At 36.9% G+C, this 25,150-nt stretch overlaps 1 protein-coding gene across 5 annotated transcripts in view; it reads right to left on the reverse strand.

The window, feature by feature from the left end:
• Window positions 1-25,150, reverse strand: part of NUBPL (NUBP iron-sulfur cluster assembly factor, mitochondrial) — a 196,931-nt gene that overhangs the window by 140,381 nt on the left and 31,400 nt on the right. For all 5 annotated transcript variants that reach the window (XM_088796898.1, XM_088796897.1, XM_088796895.1 and 2 more), the window contains one exon: window positions 14,986-15,076. In XM_088796898.1, the coding sequence (XP_088653024.1) occupies window positions 14,986-15,076 (91 nt within the window). The remainder of the gene's footprint in view (window positions 1-14,985; window positions 15,077-25,150) is intronic.

Genomic DNA, 25,150 nt, shown 5'->3' on the forward strand with positions numbered 1-25,150 from the left:
CTTGGGCTGGCTGCGTCCCTCCACCAAGTGTCAGTGCCCTCCCAAGGCAGACATCACTACAGAACTGTCTCCTTCCAGGTTTGGATCTGTTCTCTCCCTCACATCTTCAGGACTAGACGTAGTAACTGCTCAACTGTTACTCAACAGCTACTACCCTTTCTTTTGTGGTTTCCCTACACTTCTTCCATATCTTCATAAACAGTCCCTGTCAAATCATCCTGAACATGCTATGTGTCTGTGTTGTAAAGTGACCCCAGGACACAGCTCCTCGAAATGAGATTGAGATTACTCTAGAAACTCAGGAATCATCTCCATAGTGGGAGGAAAAGGGACCACAGGTTATGAATTTAGCATTATTAAGATTCACAGTGACACAAACCAGATGAAGGGCAAGGCTGAGAGATCCAGCAGTGTGACAGTTAATTCTATGTCAATTTGACAGGGCAAAGGGGTATATTCGGGGTGTGTCTGTGAGGGCGTTTCTGGAAGAGATGAACATCTGGATCAATTGGCTGAATAAAGCGGGTTGTCCTTCCCAATGTGGTGGGCCTCATCCAATCCATCGAAGGCCTGAGCAGAACAAAAAGGCAGAATAAGGAAGGACAGCCTGACTATTTTCAAGCTGGGCATCAGTCCTCTCCTACCTTCAGACTCAGACTGGAACTTACACCATCCGCTCTCCTGGGACTCCAGCTTGCTGACTGCAGATGTTGGATTTCTCAGTCTCCATAATCATGTCAACCAATTCCTTACTATCTATCTATCTATCTATCTATCTATCTATCTATCTATCTATCCTATCGGTTCTGTTTTTCTGAAGAACTCAGACTAATACAAGTAGTTATGGCATTTAATTGCTATGAAAACAAAGTTGATTATAAACATGGTGGAATCATCTGACTTCCTAGTGCCCTAGAGAGTATGTAGGAGAAAAAAGAAAAAGGAAAAGCTATGAACATAACTTTGCTTCCAGCCATAAAACAGAAACAGGAACAAGATTTATCCCCTAATCCCTCAACACACACACTCGAAAAAGCCAGGCAACTGGACAAAACATATACAATGACATTTTCAGACATGGACAACAGGCAGAGGACCACGATCGAAGCGACACAAGGAGATGAGCCCTGTGACTGCCCGGTTTCCGGTCCTCCAGGCGTTTCCAGGATGCAGCACAGGGAAGGGGAATCCACACAAAGCCCAGCCACCTTACCGAGCCGGAAAAAGAATCAGAATTAGAAGGCAAGGCAGTGAGAATTTCTAGGGCAGAGTATGAGAGGAGGGAGCAACACAGAGAGAGGACTGCAGGGCACTGCAGAGATAACCAGTGCAGTCTTAGCTGCGTGCTCATCTGCCCGTGAGTGAGAGGAAATGCCCTGGGACCGGGAAAGAATCAAAGGACAGTTCCGGAAGCTCGCACATGGCTGGGAATCGTTTTTATGTTCCCACCAGCCAGAGAGGAAAGATCTCACATACATGGTAGAATCCTCAGAAAGGTATAGCCTAGTACTGGGGGAAATTAGCCCTACGCTAAGCCTGGTCAGGACCCACCGAAAGTTTAAAAGTAAGCCTCAGAAGAATCAAACTGATTCCAAGTAACCAAATAGCATGTGACTGGAATTGATAAACTTTTTCTGTAAAGGACCCTGATAGTAAGTATTTTAGGCTTTTATATATGGATGGACCTCTTGAACCGGGCAGTGTGTGTCAAGATACTCATGACAATTGCAGCTAAACAAAATCGTATTCAACTAAAGAAATAAATACTTGGGGAGAACTTGCTAACCATCTTCCTAAAGCCATTCCCCTTTATCATATAAATAAACTAAGGCTTGAAGAGTTTAAGTTAATTTGCCCAAAGAAAACACAGGTAATAATGTAAGTTAGTCAGTATTTGACTGCAAATCTCTCAGACTCTAAATCTCATGGTAACTACTATACCTTATTACTGCCACCTTGGTACTGTCTTTTGCTCTAACAGTCTAACACATAAATTTCATCACAGCATGATATCATCTTAATTAATGCATTCTCTGTTGCTATTGACTACTTGTAATAGTGATGAAAGGAAGTTAATATTTATTGAGAACCTTTACGTTTATTATCTCACTTATTTTTCATATTGCCTTCAAAGATGTGGAACTTGCCCATGAGTACAAAGAAGTCACTCGTGCCACCAGAATTGGGAGTTGGGTCAGTCTGACTCCAAAGCCCAAGACCTTTCCACCATATCACAGCAGCACAAATCACAGGCCTCAGAGTTGTCCAAAGAAAAGGAGTACAAGAAAAAGATGTCCCCAACCACAGAAAGGGAAGAGGGAAACTGGGAACAGCTATTAGTTTGGGAAGGGAAAAGCATAACTGAGAAGTATGACATGTTCTCTTTGCGCTATGGCAAACATCATTTCCCCATTTCCATTGAGATCCAACTAATTTCTGTCAATCTCATAGAGCCATTCTCTACTTCCGCAGCCCTCTACCTTGTCTCTCTGGTCTCCTATATTACATATCATTTAAACCAACTTTGTGATAGCATAAAATACATTGTACTGTTATTTCTGAGTGTTTATTAATCAGAATCCAAGCAGCTTAAGGACAACTTTTGTATTTTATAGTCTACCTTCCAACATGACGGCAGTGTCTGTGTGGATAATGATCATATTCAAGTATTATATTTGGAAAATTTATTTACAAGTTTATCAAAAACAGATTATCAACTTCAGGCACCTTAATGCCAGTATAGTAAACAAAATAAATGAAAAGACCTAGTTCAAATCTCTACAGGACCTGTTTACAAAGTGCCACATCTAAAATAACATTGCCAGGCTTTAGACACAAGCTACTTCATTTGTAAAGCGCTCACTTCCACATCACTCTTAAAAAGGAAGGAAAAAACAATGAGGTCAATAATTTCCTGAAATCCATAACAAGCAATTACTAAATGATAAACCAAGAATTCTCACTTCCAGTTAAAGAACTTTCCATTAAACCAGCAGTTCTCCAAGTCTAGTCTCTGGTCCTCTGGAGATCCCCAAGAACCTTTCAGGTGATCCAAGAGGGTAAAACTATTTTTGTAAAAATACTAAAATATCATTTGGCTTTTCACTGGGTTGCTAGTCCAAATTCAAGGCAGTGGCACTAAACTGTACTGGTGAGTTGTCATCATATTCTTCCCCCACCAGGCACCAGACAGCAGAAATAAATGCCAGTTTCACTGAAGAATGTCCTGGATGAAATAGTAAAAATCATTTAATTTATTAAATCTTGACCATTGAGTACATGTCTTTTTAACACTGTGACAAAATGGGAAGTATACATAAAACACCTTTGCTGCACACTGAATTATAATGACCATTTCAAGGGAACACACTTGTGTAATTGTTTGAGTTGTAAACTAAACTAGATGTATTTTTCATGGAACACCATTTTTATTTGAAAGACAGACAGATGAAGGCTCTTCAGATTTGGGTATCGGGCATACAAAATGAAATGAGTCTGTCACGACAAAAAACACAATCGACAATACTTGTTACCTCTGACAAAATTCAAGCTTTCAAGTAAAATTGGAATTTCTTGAAAAACTGTATCTGGCCACCATGAGTTTGACAGCTTCCCAATACCTAAAGAACTATCTGATAAGATCAGTAATAATTCAGTATTAACAAATGGATTTTTTTTATATTACATAATGAAATGTGTAAATATTTGGAAGACCACCATAATTCAATGAAATCGTCTCTAAATGACCAATGCATGATGATATAAAATCCATTCGAAGTCTATGATAGACCAAATATTTTAATATAACAGACTATGAAAAGTCTACTAATATGGTCTCAGATTCTACACTGCAACTATTTAGTTTCTTTAAGAAACTACCATTTGTCAAATTTTGGTGCAGTATCAAAGATGAAAATCCACACTTATTTGAAATGACTATTAAAATATCCTTCCCTTTTTCAATTACATGTCATGTGAGGCTGGATCTTCCTCATATACTGTAGCCAAAACAACATATTGCAACAGACTGAATGCAAATGTAGGTATGAAAATCTCACAGTCTTCTATTAAGCCAAGGCATTAAAATCATTTACAAAAATTTAAAACAATGCCACTCTTCTCACTAATTTTTTACTTCAGAAAATAGTTATTTTTCATTAAAATGTTATCTACATTAACAAGTTTATGAGTTTGTTGTTACTTTTAATAAATAATTTTTTTTAACTTTTCAGTTTTAATTTCTAACTTGGTAAATATCAATAAATATAACCTACATTTACAACAGCTGTTTGAGATCCTCAATAATTTTTAAGAGCAGAAAAGGCTTCAGAGACCATAAATTTTGAGGACTATCGCACTACATTATGCTACAAAGGAATACTCAGAAGACGTGAAAGATGACTAGAATAAGCAGATTTATCATCTAAATTAGGAACCCTGAAATCAGTCAAATTTGTGTGAAAAAGTCTCACTTCACTTCTGGTCAAACCTGGGGTTAGGTGGTTGATGAGCGTGGTTGGTTTTGGAGGGAAGGGAGAGATAAGAGGAAAAGCCAACTTTAGGATAAACTCACAGATTCTCCAGATATCCCCCAACTCTCCACAGCCCTCAGTTACAACTACCATTTCCAGTCTCTGCCCGGGGTTACAAAGAAACCACAGTGGGCAGGGAGGAGGGAGGAAGGTTCCAGAGATGGGACAAGCCTCAGGCACATTCTAACTGGAACGGACTATTTTGGGTTGGAGGTAGTAGAAAGCAGTATATTATATTGGGATTTATAAATAAAACATCTCACATATATATTGTGCTCATGACTGATAGAATATATCACCCCCTGTTTTAATGACCACTTTTAATATCAAAATAAAAAGATAAACATAATCTTTTCATTAATTTTATTTTTTAATATGCCCAGTCTCTTGTGCTTTTTTGTTCCCCGTAGTTGGAAGCCTTATCAAGGTCCAGGGCTGGCTGGACTACATCACAGAAAGATTAGAAATTCCTGTTTCCATGGTTCTTTGTGGATACGTTCCTACGGTACTCAGTGTGCTGACATTTTCCATCTCTTTTTAGGCTCCTCAAGAATAGCGTTTATAGCTTACTCATCTTTTCTCCCTGGAGCACAGCGCAGTACCATTACAGACATGCTCAGTAAATGTTTCCCAAATGATTGACTTCCCAAAGACCAGATGTAATACACTTTATAAAGCCTATTTCTTCAAGAAGTACAACACAAGATGTATACAGTGTCTTCAGAAAAGTAGTTTCATAAATTGAAAACTTGGACATACTGTCAAATCTAAAATATAATTTTCAATTATTATCTTATTAGTCACTCTGAAAGTAGTTTCATAAATTGAAAACTTGGACATACTGTCAAATCTAAAATATAATTTTCAATTATTATCTTATTAGTCACTCTGAAAATGTTAACCACTTCCTCCTAAAACTCTGTCTTGGCTTCGAGGGTGTAGTTTTTTCCTCGTCTTCTTTCTATTTCTCTGGTCACCCCTTCTTAGTCTTTCTCTGATCACCTTAGGTTATCTTCCAAACTCTAACCTCACTCCTATACTTGACTCCCTCTAAAACTCTCTTTTGGGTTACATTATCTAAATCAGGATTTCTCAGCCTTGGCAGAATTGACATTTTTGGCCTGATGATAATTTGTTGTGGGAGGATATCTTATGCATTGCAGGATATTTAGCACGTCCCTGGCATGTACCCACTAGATCCCCCAGCTGTGACAATCAAAAATGTCTCTAATCATTGCCAAATGCCCCCTAGGCAAAATCACTCCTAGCTGAAAATCACTTGATCTAAACTAACAACTTCACTATCACCTCCACATACACTGCTAACTCCCAAATCTGTGTCTTTAGCCCACACCACTCTACTGAACTCTCAACACATTGCCATCAATTGTTGACTCTCTGTGGACATCAAATTTAACATAAACCTTAACTCATCACTGTTTCTCTTAAACTCATTCCTTTTTCCTATTTGCTCCATCCTGATGAATGACACAGTCACTAAACCCAGGAACGCAGGAGCCATCCTAGAGACCTTTCTCATTCATATTCAATGAATTACTAAACTCTATTCATTCAATATCTTTAATACCTCTCAATTAGGTCCCATCCTCTCCATTTCTACTACCACAGACATAAATCAGGCCTCATTACATCTCACCTGGATCATTGCAATGGCATCCTAACTGGCCCTACCTCCCATCTGGTCCTACCACCTTTCCTCCACAATGCTGCCAAAGTGATCCTCCTGGAATGCAAAACTGGTAGTGATACTCCCGTCCCTAATATCCATGCTAGTTTCTCATAGCCTTTGAATTACACTTTACCTCCTCAAACAAGCACAAGATGGCATTAATCTTACTCTTGCAACTCACCCACAGACATTCTTCACTTCTGCCATGCCAAACAACTTGTATTCTGCAAACTTTTAACACATTATTTCCTCTACCTGGACTGTCCTATTCATTTTCAATCCCCAACCCCATCTTACAACAAGCTCCTGGCTCACCCATTTCTCAAAACTCACCTTCTCTAAGAAGCCTTCTCTAAGCTCCCAGTTGGATTTAGAGTCACCGTCTCTAGGTTCACAAAGAACCAAGCTTATATACTTCTATTACAGCGTTTACTTATTATGTTTCTGATCATTGGCTAGTGTGTCTTTCTATAAGCTCCTGAGAGCAGGGAGCAAATCTTATTTGATCTGATATCTAAGAACCAAGTATTTCTCATATCTACCAACTACATAGAGGATAATAACTGTTTGCTAAATAAACGAAAATAACATCTCCTTTGACATTTCACTTTTGATGCAGTTGCAAATTTTAAAACTAGGCTTAAAATAAGCATAGATTAACAGCAACCATTTTTATGTTGAGCCTGTGCTAGTTTAAGTTGTAAGTCACAAGTTTTTAAAAGATGCTTTACTTAAATATATATGTATGTGTGTGTGAATGTGAATGTGTGTGTGTCCCTTTACAGCCACAGAATCTGTGATAAACATTTATAAGAACAAAGCCTCAAATGTTCTTCCAATGACTGTGGTACCTACTCATATATCCAAACAGAGCCCTCTGAACTCAGGTCCTCGTTATTACTAAGACTGATATCACAAATTTTTAGTCACTATTCTTGCCCAATCTGACAGTAAGAACATTCTTGCTTATTGTGAGGGTTGTGGGTTAAGTGCACAACATGCAGTATCAAATTGTGCAATCATCTGAGTGACATAGAAAGTGACTTACAGATGGATCTATCTTTATCTCATATATACCAGTTAAAACTTAGCCTTTATATTCGAGTCCCAATCCCCACAATACTACTGCACTTAAAGCTGACCTGCATTGCATGTCCCCCATAAACCCCAATCATAAAGAAGCCACATTTTCAGATCAAGACTTTGGGACTCAGCTTCCCACCTCCATCCTCACGTATCAGAAGCCCCACATGCATCACCCCAGACCCTTAGCCTCACTCATCTCTCATTTCAGCCTCCACTGTGGCAACCAGCTCCACATGGGTTCTGACCAATGTCACAAAGGAACTACATGACCATCCCTCACTTCAGACTTATACATTGTGCGCCTCTCACCGCCTCCCCCAAATCTTCCATGTTGATGTCAAACTATGGATACTGCCAGGACTCACTCAGAACTCAGAAGTGCAGGTGAGTTAATACCTCCTTAGGTGAGCCTTTGCTCAGCGGAAGACAGACACCATTAGATAAATTCTTCCCCTTTCCTCCCAGTTGGCCTGCCCTGAGATGGAGCTTATACAGTCCCAGGCAGTCAAGCAATCTGTCACATGTAGCGACAGCCAGCTTGATAGCACATTTTTATATTGGCTCTCCTTCCTTCCTCCTTCCTCAGTCCACTTTTGCATTCCCTAGTAAATTAATTAGTACTGCTTAGGGCTCTGCTTTCTGGAGGAGCCCCTTTACGGCATTCCATCACTTCAAAGAAAGTATGCGGTTTGTAGATTACAAGGGAAATCCCAAAGCCCACTCAACTGCAAGCTGCTATTTCTGCTTTCTTTTCCTTAATTGAAAGCCCTCAGAGATAGCAGAATCAAATCAAAACCTTATGTCACTGCTTCCTCACTCATCACTTCTCCTAACCCATTACTAACTAGTACCAATTTCCACAAGAAATAGTCACAAATAAAATCTGTGTATCAGAGTCCATGCACTGTTTCAGCTTGGCAGTACAGATGGGCAGAGAAAGAAGGATGGTGTGTGTTAAGCTTCTAGTTCCTTCTCTTTTTCCAGGTTGTTCAGAGTCCGAGAGCTGGGACTCTGAACACTGTCTTTTCCATGCTGGCTCACATTCGGGCCCCCACAAGACACTACCTGTTATAAGTAAGCAGAGCAATGCTCAACATTTCAAAGCTAAGACATGGGACAAGATTGGCACTGTCCTGCCACACCGAAACAATGTGAGGGAGCACCCACGTCACTCTACAGAACATCATCCTCAGAAGTCAAAGTCATAACTATAGGGGTTCTTTCTTTTTTCCTAAAAATGGAAAGAAGTAAAAAATGGAAAAAGACAATGTAAGACAGCCACTCTGATATATTACAAAGATAAAGTGCTAAGATAATGTCTTAAAACTGTACTATTCTATATATATATATATATATATATATATATATATATATATATATTGCAAATTAAGTTACCCATATATCCAAAGCAGAAAATAAAGTATGCAGCTAATGGAAAAGACACTTAGCAGAAAGCTTATTCATTTATTCAACTAAGGTTTGCATATCTACTATATACCAAGCTATATACCAAGCTACTATATAAACAAACCAAGTAAGAAAGCCTCTGCTCTGTGGGTGTTGTATTGTCTACTAGGGGAGATAAAAATGAATAAATAAAGGTAAAAATAAACAGATAACTCAAAAACTCTATCCTTGCAATTGCAATAAGGAGTCAGAGAATGCATGCATCGTGGAAGAAGAGACACTAAAACTGAGACCTGATGAGTAGAAATTAGTTGTGGGAAAGGAATGGAAGACAGTAGAGGTGGAAGGCAATTCAGGCAGAGAGAATAAAATACTGGGGGTGCCAAAAAATGAATCAAAGTGGAAACTTTGATCAACATTGCTCAAGCAGTAGTTTGTCATAATCAGAAGTGTCTGGACGCTGATGGTAACCACTTTGAGCACCTCTTGTAATTGCCGGAGTCAAACATGCCTTGTATTCATCTTTTGTTATCGGTATATAGTGAGTATTACAATGTTAAGTTTTCCTTTCTTAAAATGTGTATACTTTTTTTAGCACTCTCTATATGTGAGGGTCCCAAGACAGCGCAGAGCTTGGCATTTTTGTGAAACAGAGGCCACTAACCGGTGATCACTGAGTAACAAGGCAAGCTTGTGGAAATTGAGGCTGCGGAAGTAGATAAAAGGCAAGGACCAGATTGATCATACAGAGCTTTATAACACTGGCAAGGTTACAAATTGGTCATGTTGTAATGATAACATTAAGATTTTAAATATAATAAGTCATGATATGAAAATATAATTTTAGGCTATAATTCATAACAACTTGTCAGCTAGTGAAGTTCCCAAACTGAAAATTAGAGAAAGCTTATAGTCAAGCTATCTAAGTCTCCCAATGAGACACCACTATTCTATTTTCTCCCAATTCTATACCAATGCTCTTTTAAAGAACAGATTGATTCACTGGGTCAATTCCATAAATACTACTGAAGAAACCCTGTATTATTATATCCAGTATTGGTAATATAGCAGAGCAAGTGTATTCAATCTTTTATTTTTTTCAGTTTTTTTTCATTGTAGTAAAATATACATAACATTTACCATCTTTATCATTTTAAGTGTATAGTTCAGTGATATTAAATACATTCATAATGTTGTCCAACCATCATTGGTGGATGGTTGTCCACCATCCATCTCTATAACTCTTTTCATCTTATAAAACTAAAACTCTATACTTATTAAACAATAAATTCCCATTCCCCCAGTTCCTGGCAACCACCGCTGTACTTTCTGTCTCTATGAGGTTGACTACTCTGACTCTCTAAGTACCTCCTATAAGAGAAATCAGACCGTATTTCTCTTTTTGTGATTGGCTTATTTCACTTAACGTCCGCTTGGTTCATCCGTGTTGCAGGATATGTCAGAATTTCCTTTCAAGGCTAAATAATATTACATTATACGTATACAGCACATTTTTCTTATCTATTCATCCATGGATGGACATTTGGGTAGCTTCCACATTTTAGCTACTGTGAATAATGCTGCTGTGAACATGGGTGTACAAAAAGCCATCTTATCTTGATGAACCAGATGTCATTTCAGTACATTACCCTGTATGGAGACATACCACATACACAAATTCTAGAGCAGAAGTCCAGAAGGAAGGTGAAAAATATGCCTTATTTCAATGCTTCCGTTTGTGTTTTTTATTTTTGGTACCATGTCTAATTTCTCCTCTGTCTAGTTAGTCTCACACATGCTATACCATCAAAACTTTTCATGTCTCTTAGTATAGTGTCATTATTAATGGCCTCTTTTAGAGTTCCCAATTCATGGACCAACATTCCCCACATCTTCCATTTTCAAAATTCATTTGACATCCTGCTTTCACCAAACGCTCCTTTTTAAATGTTTTACTTTCTGTTAACCTAAAAAAAAAAAAAAGGAAAGAAAGAAAAGAAAAAAAGAACAGTGTGTTTTATTAAAGTACTCCTAAAACGTTTCTAAATTGCCCAGTGAAATTATTAAAGTAACTATGCATCAGCAATAATGGAGACTATTTTAAAAAGCAAAAATTTTGCAAGGCACATAAATAGAGTATTAAAAATTGCAAGTTAATCCTCCCACTACCTAACAATAGTAAGCTCTTTTATTTTTCTCATTTGAGAAGATACTGAAAATGTGCTGATAATTTTGAGAAACATTGAAAATGATCAAAAAGTTTGGAAATAAGAAAAAAAGTTGCTTTTTTTTAACCTGAAACTAGACTGGAAAGAGAAATCTAAAGTACAAATAGCCTTGTGTACTTGATATGGCCACATCACAAATGTAGTGTACTATTAAGCTACACATCTTAAGTATAGCCCTCTGATACAACTCAAAAAGTAAAAGGCATAGTGTTGTCTTACGGCAGGTGTTAATCATAAACACCAACACGTATGGCCTGTTTGACATATATGCAGACACATCTAGTCAACACTATTTGCTGCCATCCTATGAAAGAAAACCAAAAGTAACAGGCAGTAGCTATTAAAATACATTTAGTTGTTCTGTGATTAAGGCATCCTTCAGTGACTTCATTTGGGGCAGCCCAGGCTAAGGCAGTTTGCACCAGAGCAAGTAAAACTCCAAAAAGCAGCTGGCTATTCCTTAACCCCTGCTTTTGTTAGGACTATCACCTTGTCTTAATATTCTAGGTATAAAAGAGGTTATCAACATAATCCAGGAAAGCAACAAGGAAAACGTCATTCCTGTAACACGGGGAGTATGGAATGCATCCCTGAACCTTTCCCAAAGATAATCAGAGAAACTCTAGCATCAGATGAAACCCAAGGGTCCAAAAAACAATGACCAGAAGAAGCCAATTATAAATGAGAAGCTTTGGGAGCCACATCCAGTACAGCAGAATTTAATCATCCACATCAACATCTTCAGTAACACCCCTGACTCTCTTCCCTGGAAGGAAACAGCAAGGTGACTTCAGAAACAAGTAGAATTCACTGTCATTCTTTATGCATTTAAATTACCTCTAAGAAATTTTCGTTGCTTGTAGTTATTAGTGGAGAGGAGTGCTTATTACTGGAGAAGAGTGCTGTTTTAAAAGGTCACTTGCTCAAGCTAATTTTCCACAATTTCTCTGTCTCATAAGCCCACACACACAATTCCTAAACTTACTTAATACTTTAGGACAGGTAAGAGCAGGATACTGTGACATGAGTTCAAAATGTCTATCCCCCCAAACAGAAAAGACATGTGGATCCTACTCAAAAAAAGTCTCACATTTAATCTTTAATAAGCACTATATCATCCTCAATAAAATTACTTGACATTTCAATTTTAGTAACCTCTCTCCACAGCCTTCAAATTTTCCTACATAATTGGCTAAGTACATTAAAAGACATTCTTTGGTAAAACTAAGTGGTAATAAATTCACAAGTATTCTGTAAGTGATTTATCATCACAAAACTGTGAAAGAAAGTAGATTATTTGCACCAATAAGAGTCATTTGAGAAAGCTTAGTGAAAATCCTCAACATGGTCACAAAAAGAATATTTACATTAGTGAAATGCAACAACACATTTCTGTGTGCAATTACCATTTAATATTGACTTGCAATTTCAACTGAAAACCTTTCTACTCAATAATTTCTAGGGTTATAATTTGGCTATCCTGTAATATGAAATTTGAATATTATATTATCTGGAAAGTTAAAAAAGACAAAAATAACTGGTATTTGTTCTTTAAAAAAAAAAGGTATATTCATGTTTAGATGACAGTTTTCCCAGTTGGATTTTATATGGATTTTACTCTAAATTCCATTAGTTTCCCACAGCAACTGGTCATTTGCAGTCATTATAATGTCAACTTGTTGAGGTTTTTGTGTAATACTCTTTCTATAAACTGGCTAGGCTTCCCATTACCACAATTTTGCATAATAACATATAGAAATCACTACTGTCATTTTAAGCTGATAGAAACATTCTCAGCCTAAGAAACCCAAAACTATTACAACTATATAACTAAAAATAGTGTGGTTTTTCTATAACCCCCGCCCCCAATATATATGAGAATATGAATAAATGTATAAGCTACGAACCCTAATATGGAGTTTTAAAATGAACAAACTGACTAAGACAAACTACATTACCACGTGTTTAAATAATGAAGAAAAAGGGACAATACTGAAGCCCTATTGTCCCTAAGATTGTCTAGCTAAGTCCGAGAACAGAGGAAAATTTATAAAGCTGAGATTCCACTCACTGGACTATCTCCCCAAAATCTGAACTGCTGAAAACAAATGTTTCCCAGTTTTTCTTTATTGTTAATTAGATATTTTCACGTTGCATTGTGTTTTCTGTAATAGAGAGTACAACAGGATAAATAAATATGATAAAATACAGAAATATCAAAATGATGCCAATTAGTATAATAGTGGCAGGTTTATCTAAGATTCAAAAATAATTTATAAATGGGGCTTTTAAGAATCCACATTCTTAAAGAAACAAGAAAGGAAGGAAGGAAGGAAGGAAGGAAGGAAGGAAGGAAGGAAGGAAGGAAGGAAGGAAGGAAGGAAGGAAGGAAGGGGAAAGGGAAGGAAAGGAAAGAGAGAAGAGAGAAAAGAGGAAAAAAAAAAATTCTTTTAAGTGAATGCCTTAATCGTTCAGATTATTTCTTGGGGGACTTAAGATCAGCTTGTCAACACACAAAGTATTCTTTTCAGGCTTTCCAAGATTTCCAGCAGCTCATCTTTACCAGAAAGCTGATTTAATGGCAGCCAATTTGCAAACATCAAATTTAAGATTACAGCTTCAGTAAAACAAGAAGAAGGAAATTAAAGTTCACTTCAAGTACTTATGTTGGCATAGACTGAACAGACTACTTAAGAAAAGACTGACACCAAGGGCTCCATTTTGCCATCACTCATGTGCTGCACGCACCAGTTTTCACATTACTTTAATCAAGAAATAGACATAATGAGTCTATCATTTAAAGTATGTAAATTCATTATTCCTTCTTTGTGAAAGTTTGACATCTTGGCACATGTCATATATTTGCAAACTAAGTATGAATTCCACTAAAAGGACAAAGAATAAAGAAATTAAAATAACTTAGCTTTTTAAGTTCATATTTTCATGAAACAAGAAAACAGAAATAAGTGGGTGCTCACAGTATGAAACTACTAGGGTCAATTTTATCATCATTAGCTCTTTAAGTTTCCTTCAAAATGTTAAGAAGAATCCTACTATCTTAATAAACAATTATCCAGATTTAACATTGTAATTGACTCCAACAACTAAACTACAAACAAAAGCACCTTAAACAGCACACAATGACTATAACTTTTAATGACAACAAAAACACATACTTCTATTATGTACATAGATAATCCAACAAACACCCTTCAGTAAATACAGTCATTTTGTTCCAGATCCATGGAAAATAAAAGGCCCAATAAGAAACAAAAAGAAATCATTCAATTTTATACTCCTATTATAATTAAAAATACATTTTAATAAACTAATTTCACTTAAAACCATTTTTCAAGAAAAGATACCAGTTGTTCCAATTTTTCATTTTTCGATCATAGCATTTTCTTGTTCTGAAAGCTTTCATAGCTTTCTGAGAAAATGTAATAACAAGAGTACTAAATATTAAAGATTTACTCAAAAAAAGTACTCTGTTCTATTGATGGCACTGAAGGCTGAGGAAAGAAACTAATGTTTTGGGGTGTTTTTTTTTAAACACTGTAAGACAAAAAAGACAAAAAGCTGATTACAGAAAATAATTTTCATCTCTTCTAACACAAATGTATTATATGCCTTCTATTCAAATACTCCCATACATCCAAACATTTAATATAAAGAGACAATGGTGATGAGATAATTTTTGATCACTTACTATGTGCCAGGCACTGTTAAATGCATTAATTACACTTACAGTAATTTTGTAATTGAGTGATAACAGTCATTGTTAACCCAATTTTACATATGGGGGGTGTTAAGGCACAAAGAGGTTAAACAATTCAGTCAAACCCACACAGTCAGTGACAGAGTTGGAATTCAAACTCAGGCTGTCTGGCTCCAAACCTAATTTCAGAATTACCATATTACACTGTGTATAGAATACACATGGTACATGGTAAAATGCCTGACTTTTATTTAGGATCCAGCAGGTATTAAATACTAAATAAAACTATAACTATTATCAAATTATTTATCTCTTCTTACTTACTCTGTGATAATTCTGGATTTCCTTTCAGATTCATCATCTTTGGAATTGAAGGGCCATACACATCCACATCTAACAAACCAATTGTCTTTGACTGCAAGAAAACAAAAATTACGATTATTCCCATTCTTCATAAGATATAGCACATGGCAACACTAAATCTGACTATAGAAAAGACAATTTGTGAGAAGGTCCAAGATGGTGGAATAGGTAAACGCGATGCAGCCACATCCCATGATCACGATCACATTAAAATTACAACTAAATTATAGAACAATCAACCTCAAGAAACACATGAAGACTAGCTGGACAGAACCCCTACAACTAAAGCTATAAAGAAAAGGACACATTGAAACTGGTAGGAGGGGTGGAGATGCAAAATGGGCTGACCCCAAACCCACAGGTAGTGGTTGAGCACTGGGAGAGACATCTCAGTGGCGGAGGCTCCTGGGGTCTGGTGCCAGGAAGAGGAGTTCCCACAACATGTGGCAGTGAAAATCAGTAAGGATTCTGTCCATCCATCCCCGTAACAGGGAAGGCATCTGGAAACCCATATGTCCTCTTAAAGGTCCCTCACGCAGACTCACTCACTTCCAAGCACTCACTCTGGGATATAGCTGAGGGGCAGCAACTTGAGAGGCACCAAGACATACAGGGAAAGTCTGAGTTGAGTGGCTTCGGGATGAGGACTAGAGAGACAGCTGCCATTATCTCGTGTAAATCCTACCTTGCGTTTAACCTACAGGAGGGCACCATCTTTCCTATGTTGAACCCACCACAAAGGGCCAAATCTGAGACCCCATTGGTCTGGTAAATTCCATTTGTGCACACACCACCTTGGTAACTCCCGTGGACCCCACCCAACCCAGCTAGTGCAGTATCGCCCAGGGAATCTCAGCTCCTGAACAGCCAGCCCTCCCACCCACCACCCCCTACCTCCCACAAGCTACAGGAGGCTTATACAACAGCAGATGGCCCTCAACGGCCTGGGAAACTTCTGATGGTGGGCAGTCAGTCCCAGCTCGTGCTGCAGCCTTTCTTGGGTGGCTCTTGGGAATCTGTGGGTTTGAGACCACGGTGTTCTCTGGGCATTTTACGAAACAGCCACAGGCTCAATACTGGTGTAAGAACTAATCTATAAGTTATAAAAACCACCAGCCACACCCCATGATTCCCTGGGACCCTGTCTAGCCCAACTCAGATCACATCTCTGGGGGCAGTGTCAACAACACTGGGTCAAGCAGCCTGGCCCACACACCTAAGGAGGCTCTTTCAGCAGCTGAGCCTTACGGGCAGCCACCAGGTGGAAACAGGCCTGGGGGAACCCTGGACCTTTTGCTAAGTTGTCCCTGTCCTGATACTGGTAAAAGCCAGCATCGGTTCACAGTACAGATACCCTCAAATGTCCCAGGTCTAACACAGGTAGTAACCAATTGCATATAGCTCTGTAGCTCCTACTGGGTAGCACTGGGCCAGTCATAGGCTGAAATTCAGGCTAGGATGAAATTGGCCTGCATTGGAGCCCTTCCCAAGAGACACCAGAAACAACACATCCAGACGCCAGCCTTAAACCACACCAGAGCACTATCCACTCAGCCCCACAAGCAAAACACCCAAAGGGAGGTCTCAACAGGCACAGAGGTCGCTGGGATGAATCCCCCTCTCAGAGTTCACCACCCACACAGCAGCTCCTATGCTCTGAGCATAGCCAATCCTCACAGCAAGTAAGCCTGAGAGTCAATCCCACCCACTGACAAATCAAAAGCAATCAAGGCTCAACTACAACAGGAGAATACACATAACACACACAAGGGACACTCCTGGAACTCATGCACAGGTGATCAGGGAGACTGTGCCACTGGACCACACAGGAAATCTACTACTTAAGGCCACCAGCAAAGACTGAGAGACACATGACATCTACCTAATACACAGAAGCAAAACAGAGAGGCAGACAAAATAAGGAAACAAAGAAACCTGTCCCAACTAAAAGAACAGGAGAAAACTCCAGCAAAAGAACTAAATGAAATGGAGGCAACCAACCTATCAGAGATAAAAATTAAAATATTGATTATAAGAATGCTTAAGGAACTTAGTGAGAATGTCAACAAAGAGATAGTAAACATAAACAAGGACATAGAAATCACAGAAAAGAACCAGTTGGAAATAAAGAATACAATAATGAAAATGAAGAATACACTAGAAGAAATCAACAGCAGATTAGATGAAGCAGAGGACCAAATCAGCAATTTGGAAGACAAGGTAGCAGAAAGCATACAATTGGTACCAAAAAGAATAAAAAAGAAACGAAGATAGTTTTCATTTAAGGGACCTCTGGGACAACATCAAGCATAACAACATTCACATCATAGGAGTACCAGAAAGAAAAGAGAGGGAGCAAGGGAGTGATAACCTATTTGAAGAAATAATGACTCAAAACATCCCTAACTTGGTGAAGGAAATAGACATACAAACCCAGGAAGCGCACAGATCCCAAACATGATGAACCCAAATAGGCCCACACCAAGACACATAATAATCAAAATGGCAAAGGTTTAAGAGAAAGAGAGAATCCTAAAAACAGCAAGAGAAAGAACAACTAGTTACTTACAAAGGAACTCCCATAAGAATATCAGCTGATTTCTAAACAAAAACTTTGCAGGCCATAGGGAGTGGCAGGAAATATTCAAAGTGATGAAAAGCTAGGGCCTACAACCAAGACTACTCTACCCAGCAAGACTATCATTTAAAATTGAAGGAGAGATAAAGAGCTTCCCAGACAAGAAAAAGCTAAAGGAATTCATTACCACCAAGCGTATTACAAGAAATGTTAAACAGACTTCTTTAAGAAGAAGGGGGAAAACAAACAAACAAACAAAAGATCACAAGACATAGCGTAGCTGAATGGATAAGAAAACAAGACCCATGCCTATGTTGTCTACAAAAGACCCACCTCAGATCGAAAGGCACAGATAGACTGAAAATAAAAGAATGGAAAAAGATTTTTCACACAAATGGAAACAAACAAAAAACCCTGGGGTATCAATACTTACATCAAACAAAACAGACTTTAAAACAAAGGCTATACTAAGAGACAAAGGACATTACATAATAATAAAGGGATCGATCCGACAAAAGGACATAACCCTAGTAAACATCTATGCACCCAGCACGGGAGCACCTAAATATATAAAACAAATATTGACCAACATAAAGACAGCGATCAACAGTAACACAATCATAGTGGGGAACTTTAACACCCCATTGACACAGATGGACACATCTTCCAGACAAAAAATCAACCAAGAAATAGCCTTAAATGACACACTAGACCAGATGGATTTAAGTGATACTTTTAGAGCATATCTCCACAAAGCAGCAGAAGAGACATTCTTTTCAAGTGCACATGGAACACTTTCCATGACAGACCACAGGTTGGCCACAAAACAAGTCTCAATAAATTTAAGAAAGCTGAAATCATCTCAAGCATCTTCTCTGACCATGATGTTATAAAACTAGAAATCAATTACAAGAAAAAAACTGAAAAAACACACAAACACATGGAGGTTAAATAACGCACTACTAAATAATGAGTCAACAATAAGATCAAGGAAGAAATCAAAAGATACCTTCAGACAAATGAAAATGAAAACAAACCTAAAATCTATGGGGCACAGCAAAAGCAGTCCTCAGAGGGAAAATTCACTAGCATTGCAGGCCTTCCTCAAGAAATAAGAAAATTCCCAAGTAAACAATCCAACTTCATACCTAAAGGAACTAGAAAAAGAACAGCAAACAAAGCCCAAAGTGAATAGAAGGAAGGAAATAATAAAGATCAGAGTGGAAATAAACAAAATAGAGGTGAAAAAAATAAATACAAAAGATCAATGAAACCAAGAGCTGGTTCTCTGAAAAGATAAACAAAATTGATAAGCCTATAACCAGACTAATCAAGAAAAAAAAGAGAGGGTACAAATAAATAAAATCAGAAATGAAAGAGGAGAAGAGACAATGAACACCACAGAAATACACACACAAAAAAAAAAAAAATTAAGAAAATACTATTAGCAATTATACACCAAATTGGACAATCTGGAAAAAATGGATAAATTCCTAGAAGCATACACTCTTCCAAGACTGAATCAAGAAAAAACAGAAAATCTGAACTGAACGAGTACTATTAATCAGTAAATCAACAAGCTCCCAACAAACAAACCCACAGCTAACATCATATTCAATGGGGAAAAGCTAAAAGCATTCCCCTTAAGATCAGGAACAAGACAAAGATGTTTGCTTTCATCACTTTTTATAAAACATAGTACTGGAAATCCTAGCCACAGCAATCAGAAAAGAAAAAGAAATAAAGACCTCCAAATTGGAAAGAAAAAAGTAAAACTGCCATTATTAGCAAGTGACATGATATTATATAGAGAGAAACCCAAAGATTCCACAAAAAAACTATTAGAACTAATAAGTGATTTAGTAAAGCAGCAGGATACAAAATTAATATTCAGATATTGGTTGCATTTTTATACACTAATAATGAACTATCAGAAAGAGAAATTAAGAAAAAAATCCGAGTTACAATTGCATCAAAAAACAAACAAAACAAAAAAAAAACCTAGGGATAAATTTAACCAAGGAAGCAAAAGACCTGTACTCAAAACAACTTTAAGACATTGAACAGAGAAATTAAAGAAGATACAAATAAATGGAAGCATATACCATCCTTATGAATAGGAAGAATTAATATAGTTAAAATGTCCACACTATCCAAAGCAATCTATAGATTCAATGCAATCCCTATCAAAATACCAAAGGTATTTTTCACAGAAGTAGAAAAAATAATCCTAAATTTTATATGGAACCATAAAAGATTCCGAACAGCCACAGACAGTAATATTGAGAACGAAGAACAAAGCTGGAGGTATCACACTATCTGATACCAAACTATACTACAAGGCCATAGATAGTAATCAAAACAGCATGATATTGGTATAAAAACAGACACATAGATCAATAGAACAGAATTGAGAGCCCAGAAATAAATCTATGCCTATATGGTCATTTAATCTATGACAAAGGAAACAAGAATATGCACCGGGGTAAAGACAATCTACTCAATAAATGGTGCTGGGAAAACTAGACAGATACATACAAAAAAATGAAACTGGACTGCCTTATTACTCCACATATAAGAATAAACTCAAAATGGATTAAAGACTTAAATGTAAGACCTGAAACCATAAAAATTCTAGAAAAAAACATACACAGTAAACTCTCAGACATTACCCATAATATTTTTATTGATATATCTCTTTGGGCAAGGGAAACAAAAGAAAAAATAAACAAATGGGACTATATCAAACTAAAAATTTTTTCACAGAAAAGGAAACCATCAACTAAATTAAAAGACATTGTACTGAATAGAAGAAGATATTTGCCAATCATACATAAGATTAGGGGTTAATATCTAAAATCTATGAAAAACTCATGCAGCTCAACACCAAAAAAAAAAAAAAAGAGAAAAAAACAACAACAATTCAATTAAAAAAATGGGCAGAGGACCTGAATAGACACTTCTCCAAAGAGGACACACAGATGCCCAATAGACATATGAAAAGATGCTTAAAGGCACCAATCATCAGAGAAATGCAAATAAAACCATAATGAGATATCAACTCACACCTCTCAGAATGACCATCATCAATACATCAACAAGTGTTGGAGAGATTGTGGAGAAAAGGGAACCGTCATGCACTGTTGGTGGGATTGTGAACTGGTACAGCCACTATGAAAAACAGTATGGAGGTTTCTCAAAATATTAAAAACAGAACTACTGTATGACCCAGCAATTCCACTTCTGGGTATTTATCCAAAGAAAGCCAAAACACTAATTTGAAAAAAATATATGCACCCCTATGTTCACTGCAGCACTATTTACAATAACCAAGATATGCAAACAACTAAAATGTCCATCAATAGACAATTGGATAAAGAAATTGTGGTACACATATACAATGGAATATTACCCAGCCATAAAAAAGAATGAAATCTTACCATTTGCGACAACATGGATGGACCTAAAGGGTATTATGTTAAGTGAAATAAGTCACACTAATAAAGACAAATACCATTTGATCTCATGTGTGGAATCTAAAGAACAAAATAAATGAACAAACAGAACAGAAATAGACCCACAGATACAGAGAACAAACTGATGGTTACTAGATGGGAAGATTGGAGATCTGGGGGAAAAAGGTGAAGGAATTAAGAAGTACAGATTGGTAGTTACAAAATAGTCATGAGGATGTAATGTACAGTATGGGGAATATAGTCAATAATATTGTAAAAACTATGTATAATGTCAGATGGGTACAAGACTTATCAGGGGGATCACTTTATAAATTATATAAATGTCTAACCATTATGTATATATACCTGAAACTAACATAAAATAATATTGAATGTCACCTATAATTTTTAAAAAATGGTCATGGGGAGATACGGTACAGCATAGGGAATATAGTCAATAATATTCTAATAATTATGTACAGTGTCAGATGGGTAATAGCCTTATATGGATTATTACTTGAGGTATATAAATGTCTAATCACTATGCTGTTTTGTACCTGAAACTAATAAAAAACATAATAATTTTAAAAAGCCTTTTTGAAAAAAGAAAAAAAAAGACAATTTGCAAAATATTCCAAAATCAGAACCTAAACTTTCAAAGCAACAGTAAGGCAAAAGAGCATAAACCGTGTAGGGTAAATACTTTTTGTTGGTTTACTAATTTCTTCTAGATAACTGCCCAGAGAAATCCACTGCATATATATTGTGATTCAGATTTCCCATACAGTCTCAAACACACTAAGACTTTTTTACCTAAGAACTAACAAATTACATGCACACAATGTTAAAATAATGGCTTACAATGGCAACAAAATCCCAGAAAAATAAAGCATTAACTTTTGGAAAGGCCATCTAACACACCAATAAACACAAAAATGAAAAGAAAAGGTCATGAAAGCAAAACTGTAATTAAAGCAAGTGAGAAATTCTGATGCAGATCTGGCAAGGGAATGCTAAGGAGGACAGTGGCAGACATAATACAGAGACAACGTCCTATGTGCAAGTCAGTTAAACACCCAAGGTCTTCTGAAGAATTTATAAACAACTACAACTGTTTTCTTTGACGACCCATCCTGCTTCCCAGGGGCAGAAGATCCTGATTGTTCTCTTCACTAGCTGCCAGTTAATCAGCAGCTTAGCCAAAGAAAGGAGAACAAAGTTCACTATCCCCAAATAGGTCGTTATTTTCTTCTCTCCCTCCTCTTTCTCCTTTCATAAATTAAATCAATCTGTTGTTAGTTTTTCTCATACCCAATCAAATAGCTTGCTAATACTATCTATAAGCCTCTGAGTTTATGCTTCACCAAGACTGTCCTCCCTCTCTCCCTGTATCCTGGCAAAACAAAACTCTTAACCTCAAAAAAATTTCTGAAAACTAAACAATCCTCATCTGCTATGCTATCTACCTATTTCCAGACACAAAATTACTTTTTAAACCTGGCTGTCTGGTTCCTACAAACACATAAAATAAGGTACATTGAACATTTATGTCCCTAACTTTATACTGACACAAATTGCAGTTCTAAGAAAAGCATTTAATGTCCGTGTGTGACTCACAGAGACAAGAGACTAGGGATCAACATCTGCCACCACCAAAATCTCAGCTAATTATAAAATAAATGAGAAAACAGGAAGGACACTTTACCTATGAAAGAATGGTAGTATATAAATCTAGGTTCAAGCATTAGTTTTAAAAAGATGGGAACATTCAGTGAGAAATTCTGACCCATTTTAACTCCTTTTGAAACCACAAACAAAAGAATTTAGTTGAACTAAAACAGGATTAAATTTACTATGGATAAAATGATTTTCAAATGAGGGGGCTCAAACATTCAGAAATGTGGATAATTGTTAATACTGTTTATTGTCTAAGAGCCTGCAGATGCTATAACTATCATCCCAGAATTTCTTGACCTCTTTTCCTATCTTTTCTCCTGACACCTACAAAAACCAAAAACTACCACAAAATAATAATGCCAATAAAAACAAAAAAGATTCTAAGATTCTTTTTCCTTGTTATTTTTGTATTAATGGTGGCTTTATAATAACTAGAAAGGGTTAGGTCCCAGGTTTCAAATTTATCTTCTAAAAATACCTGTCAAGTAAAATAACAGCTTTTTAAGTTTATGTTTTCATGAAATAAGAAAACAACTAAGAGGGTGCTTTCAATATAAGACTGTTAGGCTCAATTTTATCATCACTAGATCTTCGTTTCCTTCAAAATGTTAGGGAGAGTCTATCATCTAATCTGCCGTTTTATAGAAGAAAACAATGCCTGTCTAAAGTGAACCCTTTGGCATCACGGTTCAAGACAAAACTGAAGATCTACCCTAAAATTTGCTGGTAGGAGTAAATTTTACCTATACCTAGATGGCTGCTAATATACATTATTACATAAAAATAAAGAGGGCTGGGAGGGAGATTAGATTTTAGAGTTCTGCTTCCCAGAGAATGGAACTAAGAATAAGGGAGATTCTTCTATGTGTTAGGTTCTCTGCATGCTCTCCCTAGAGTAGTTACAAACTGACCTAAATTTACTAGCAATGCTTACATATATCAACAAGGAAAGAGGAGAGGAAGATACGAAGATCAGAAAGAAGAGGAGAAAGAAAGGGAGAGAGGGACAAAGGCAGGGAAGAAGGAAGGAAGAAAAGAATGGAGGGAAGTTCATCAGCAATGCTCTATTAAGCCGGATAAACGAGGCCTCTGCAGCCAGCACGGGGACAAATCGGAATCTCTAAAAACATGCCACCCTAAATCACCCAAATAAACAGCTAGATTTCCCTGATTGTATCTCCCCATTGCCGGAATTCCCTCTGGGTGCCAGGCCCTCTGCTAAGCACTTGATTTGCATTTCTCACTGACTCCTCATAACAACTTTGCAAGGTGTTATTATACCTACTTACGGACTAGAAAGCTGGAAGCTAACAACAAAATGACCGTTTTTTAAAAGTATTCTTTCTTAGAATGAAGCAGATGGGAAGTTAAATACAAAAATACTAACCTCATAAACCTCTACTAGAACTTTTAACATGATCTGACTACAAAAGACTTAGCTATAGAGCAGGAGTCAGTACATTTTTCCCTAAAGGGCCAAATAATAGTAAATATTTTAGGCTTTGTTTATCATTTGATCTGCAACTCCTCCGTGCTATCATTACAGCACCACAGCAGCCACTGACAGTATGCAAATGATGAGCATGGCTGCATTCCAATAAAAATTTACCAAAACAGGCAGCATTTGGTCCACAGGTCATAGTGTGCCGACACTGTTTCACAACCAAGTTGTTCAATCACCCAACAATGTGATTTTGGTAGATCCAAGAGCAGGCAGGGCATAGACATCTCTTTTAGTGTCAGAGGAACCATCTCAGTAAACATTTACCTCCTCATCCCTAACTGGCTAGTTTTTTAAAAAATAATAAAGAGTCTACTTTTCAGGCTGTTTCACTGGAACTAAATTAGCATGTCTTGCTTAGAGTTGATGCATCAGGAGTAAAATCAGTGTCCGTTAAACAGAAACACCAACGCCTATACTAATTAAAGCATATTGTATTTTGAATTGGCACAGTTACTGAACTGGTAAAATTACCAGAGCTACAAAAATTAGCTTACACATTTTCAAGTCTAGAATTCAATAATGTTTAAAAGGTATCAAATAAACTTTGTTTTTCATAATTGACTCCATTATTTTAAACAAGCTCCTATTTTAAGTGTACAAATAGTCTTTCATTTAAATTTTCAAAGAGACAGTTTTATACTGTAGGAAAATAAATGAGCGAGGTAGAGGCTGTAAATAAATATACGCAACTGGGTGTCTAATTCGCTAAGTTTCATGAATCCTTTCCACCTCATTCCTCCTAAAATAATTATATTTAATAAAGAAAGATCCAAGTTAGGATTTCCCTTATCTTTAATTTCAGCCAGGCTCAAAAGAATAATCACTACAAAAGCCTCACCATATAAAGAAAATAATTATTAGCAAAACTAACTATGAACTTACTATTGTAAAGTATGAGTATGACTGCCATCT

Source organism: Rhinolophus sinicus, chromosome 3 (assembly GCF_057876585.1).
Source record: "Rhinolophus sinicus isolate RSI-liver-muscle chromosome 3, RSI-T2T, whole genome shotgun sequence".
NCBI lineage: Eukaryota > Metazoa > Chordata > Mammalia > Chiroptera > Rhinolophidae > Rhinolophus > Rhinolophus sinicus.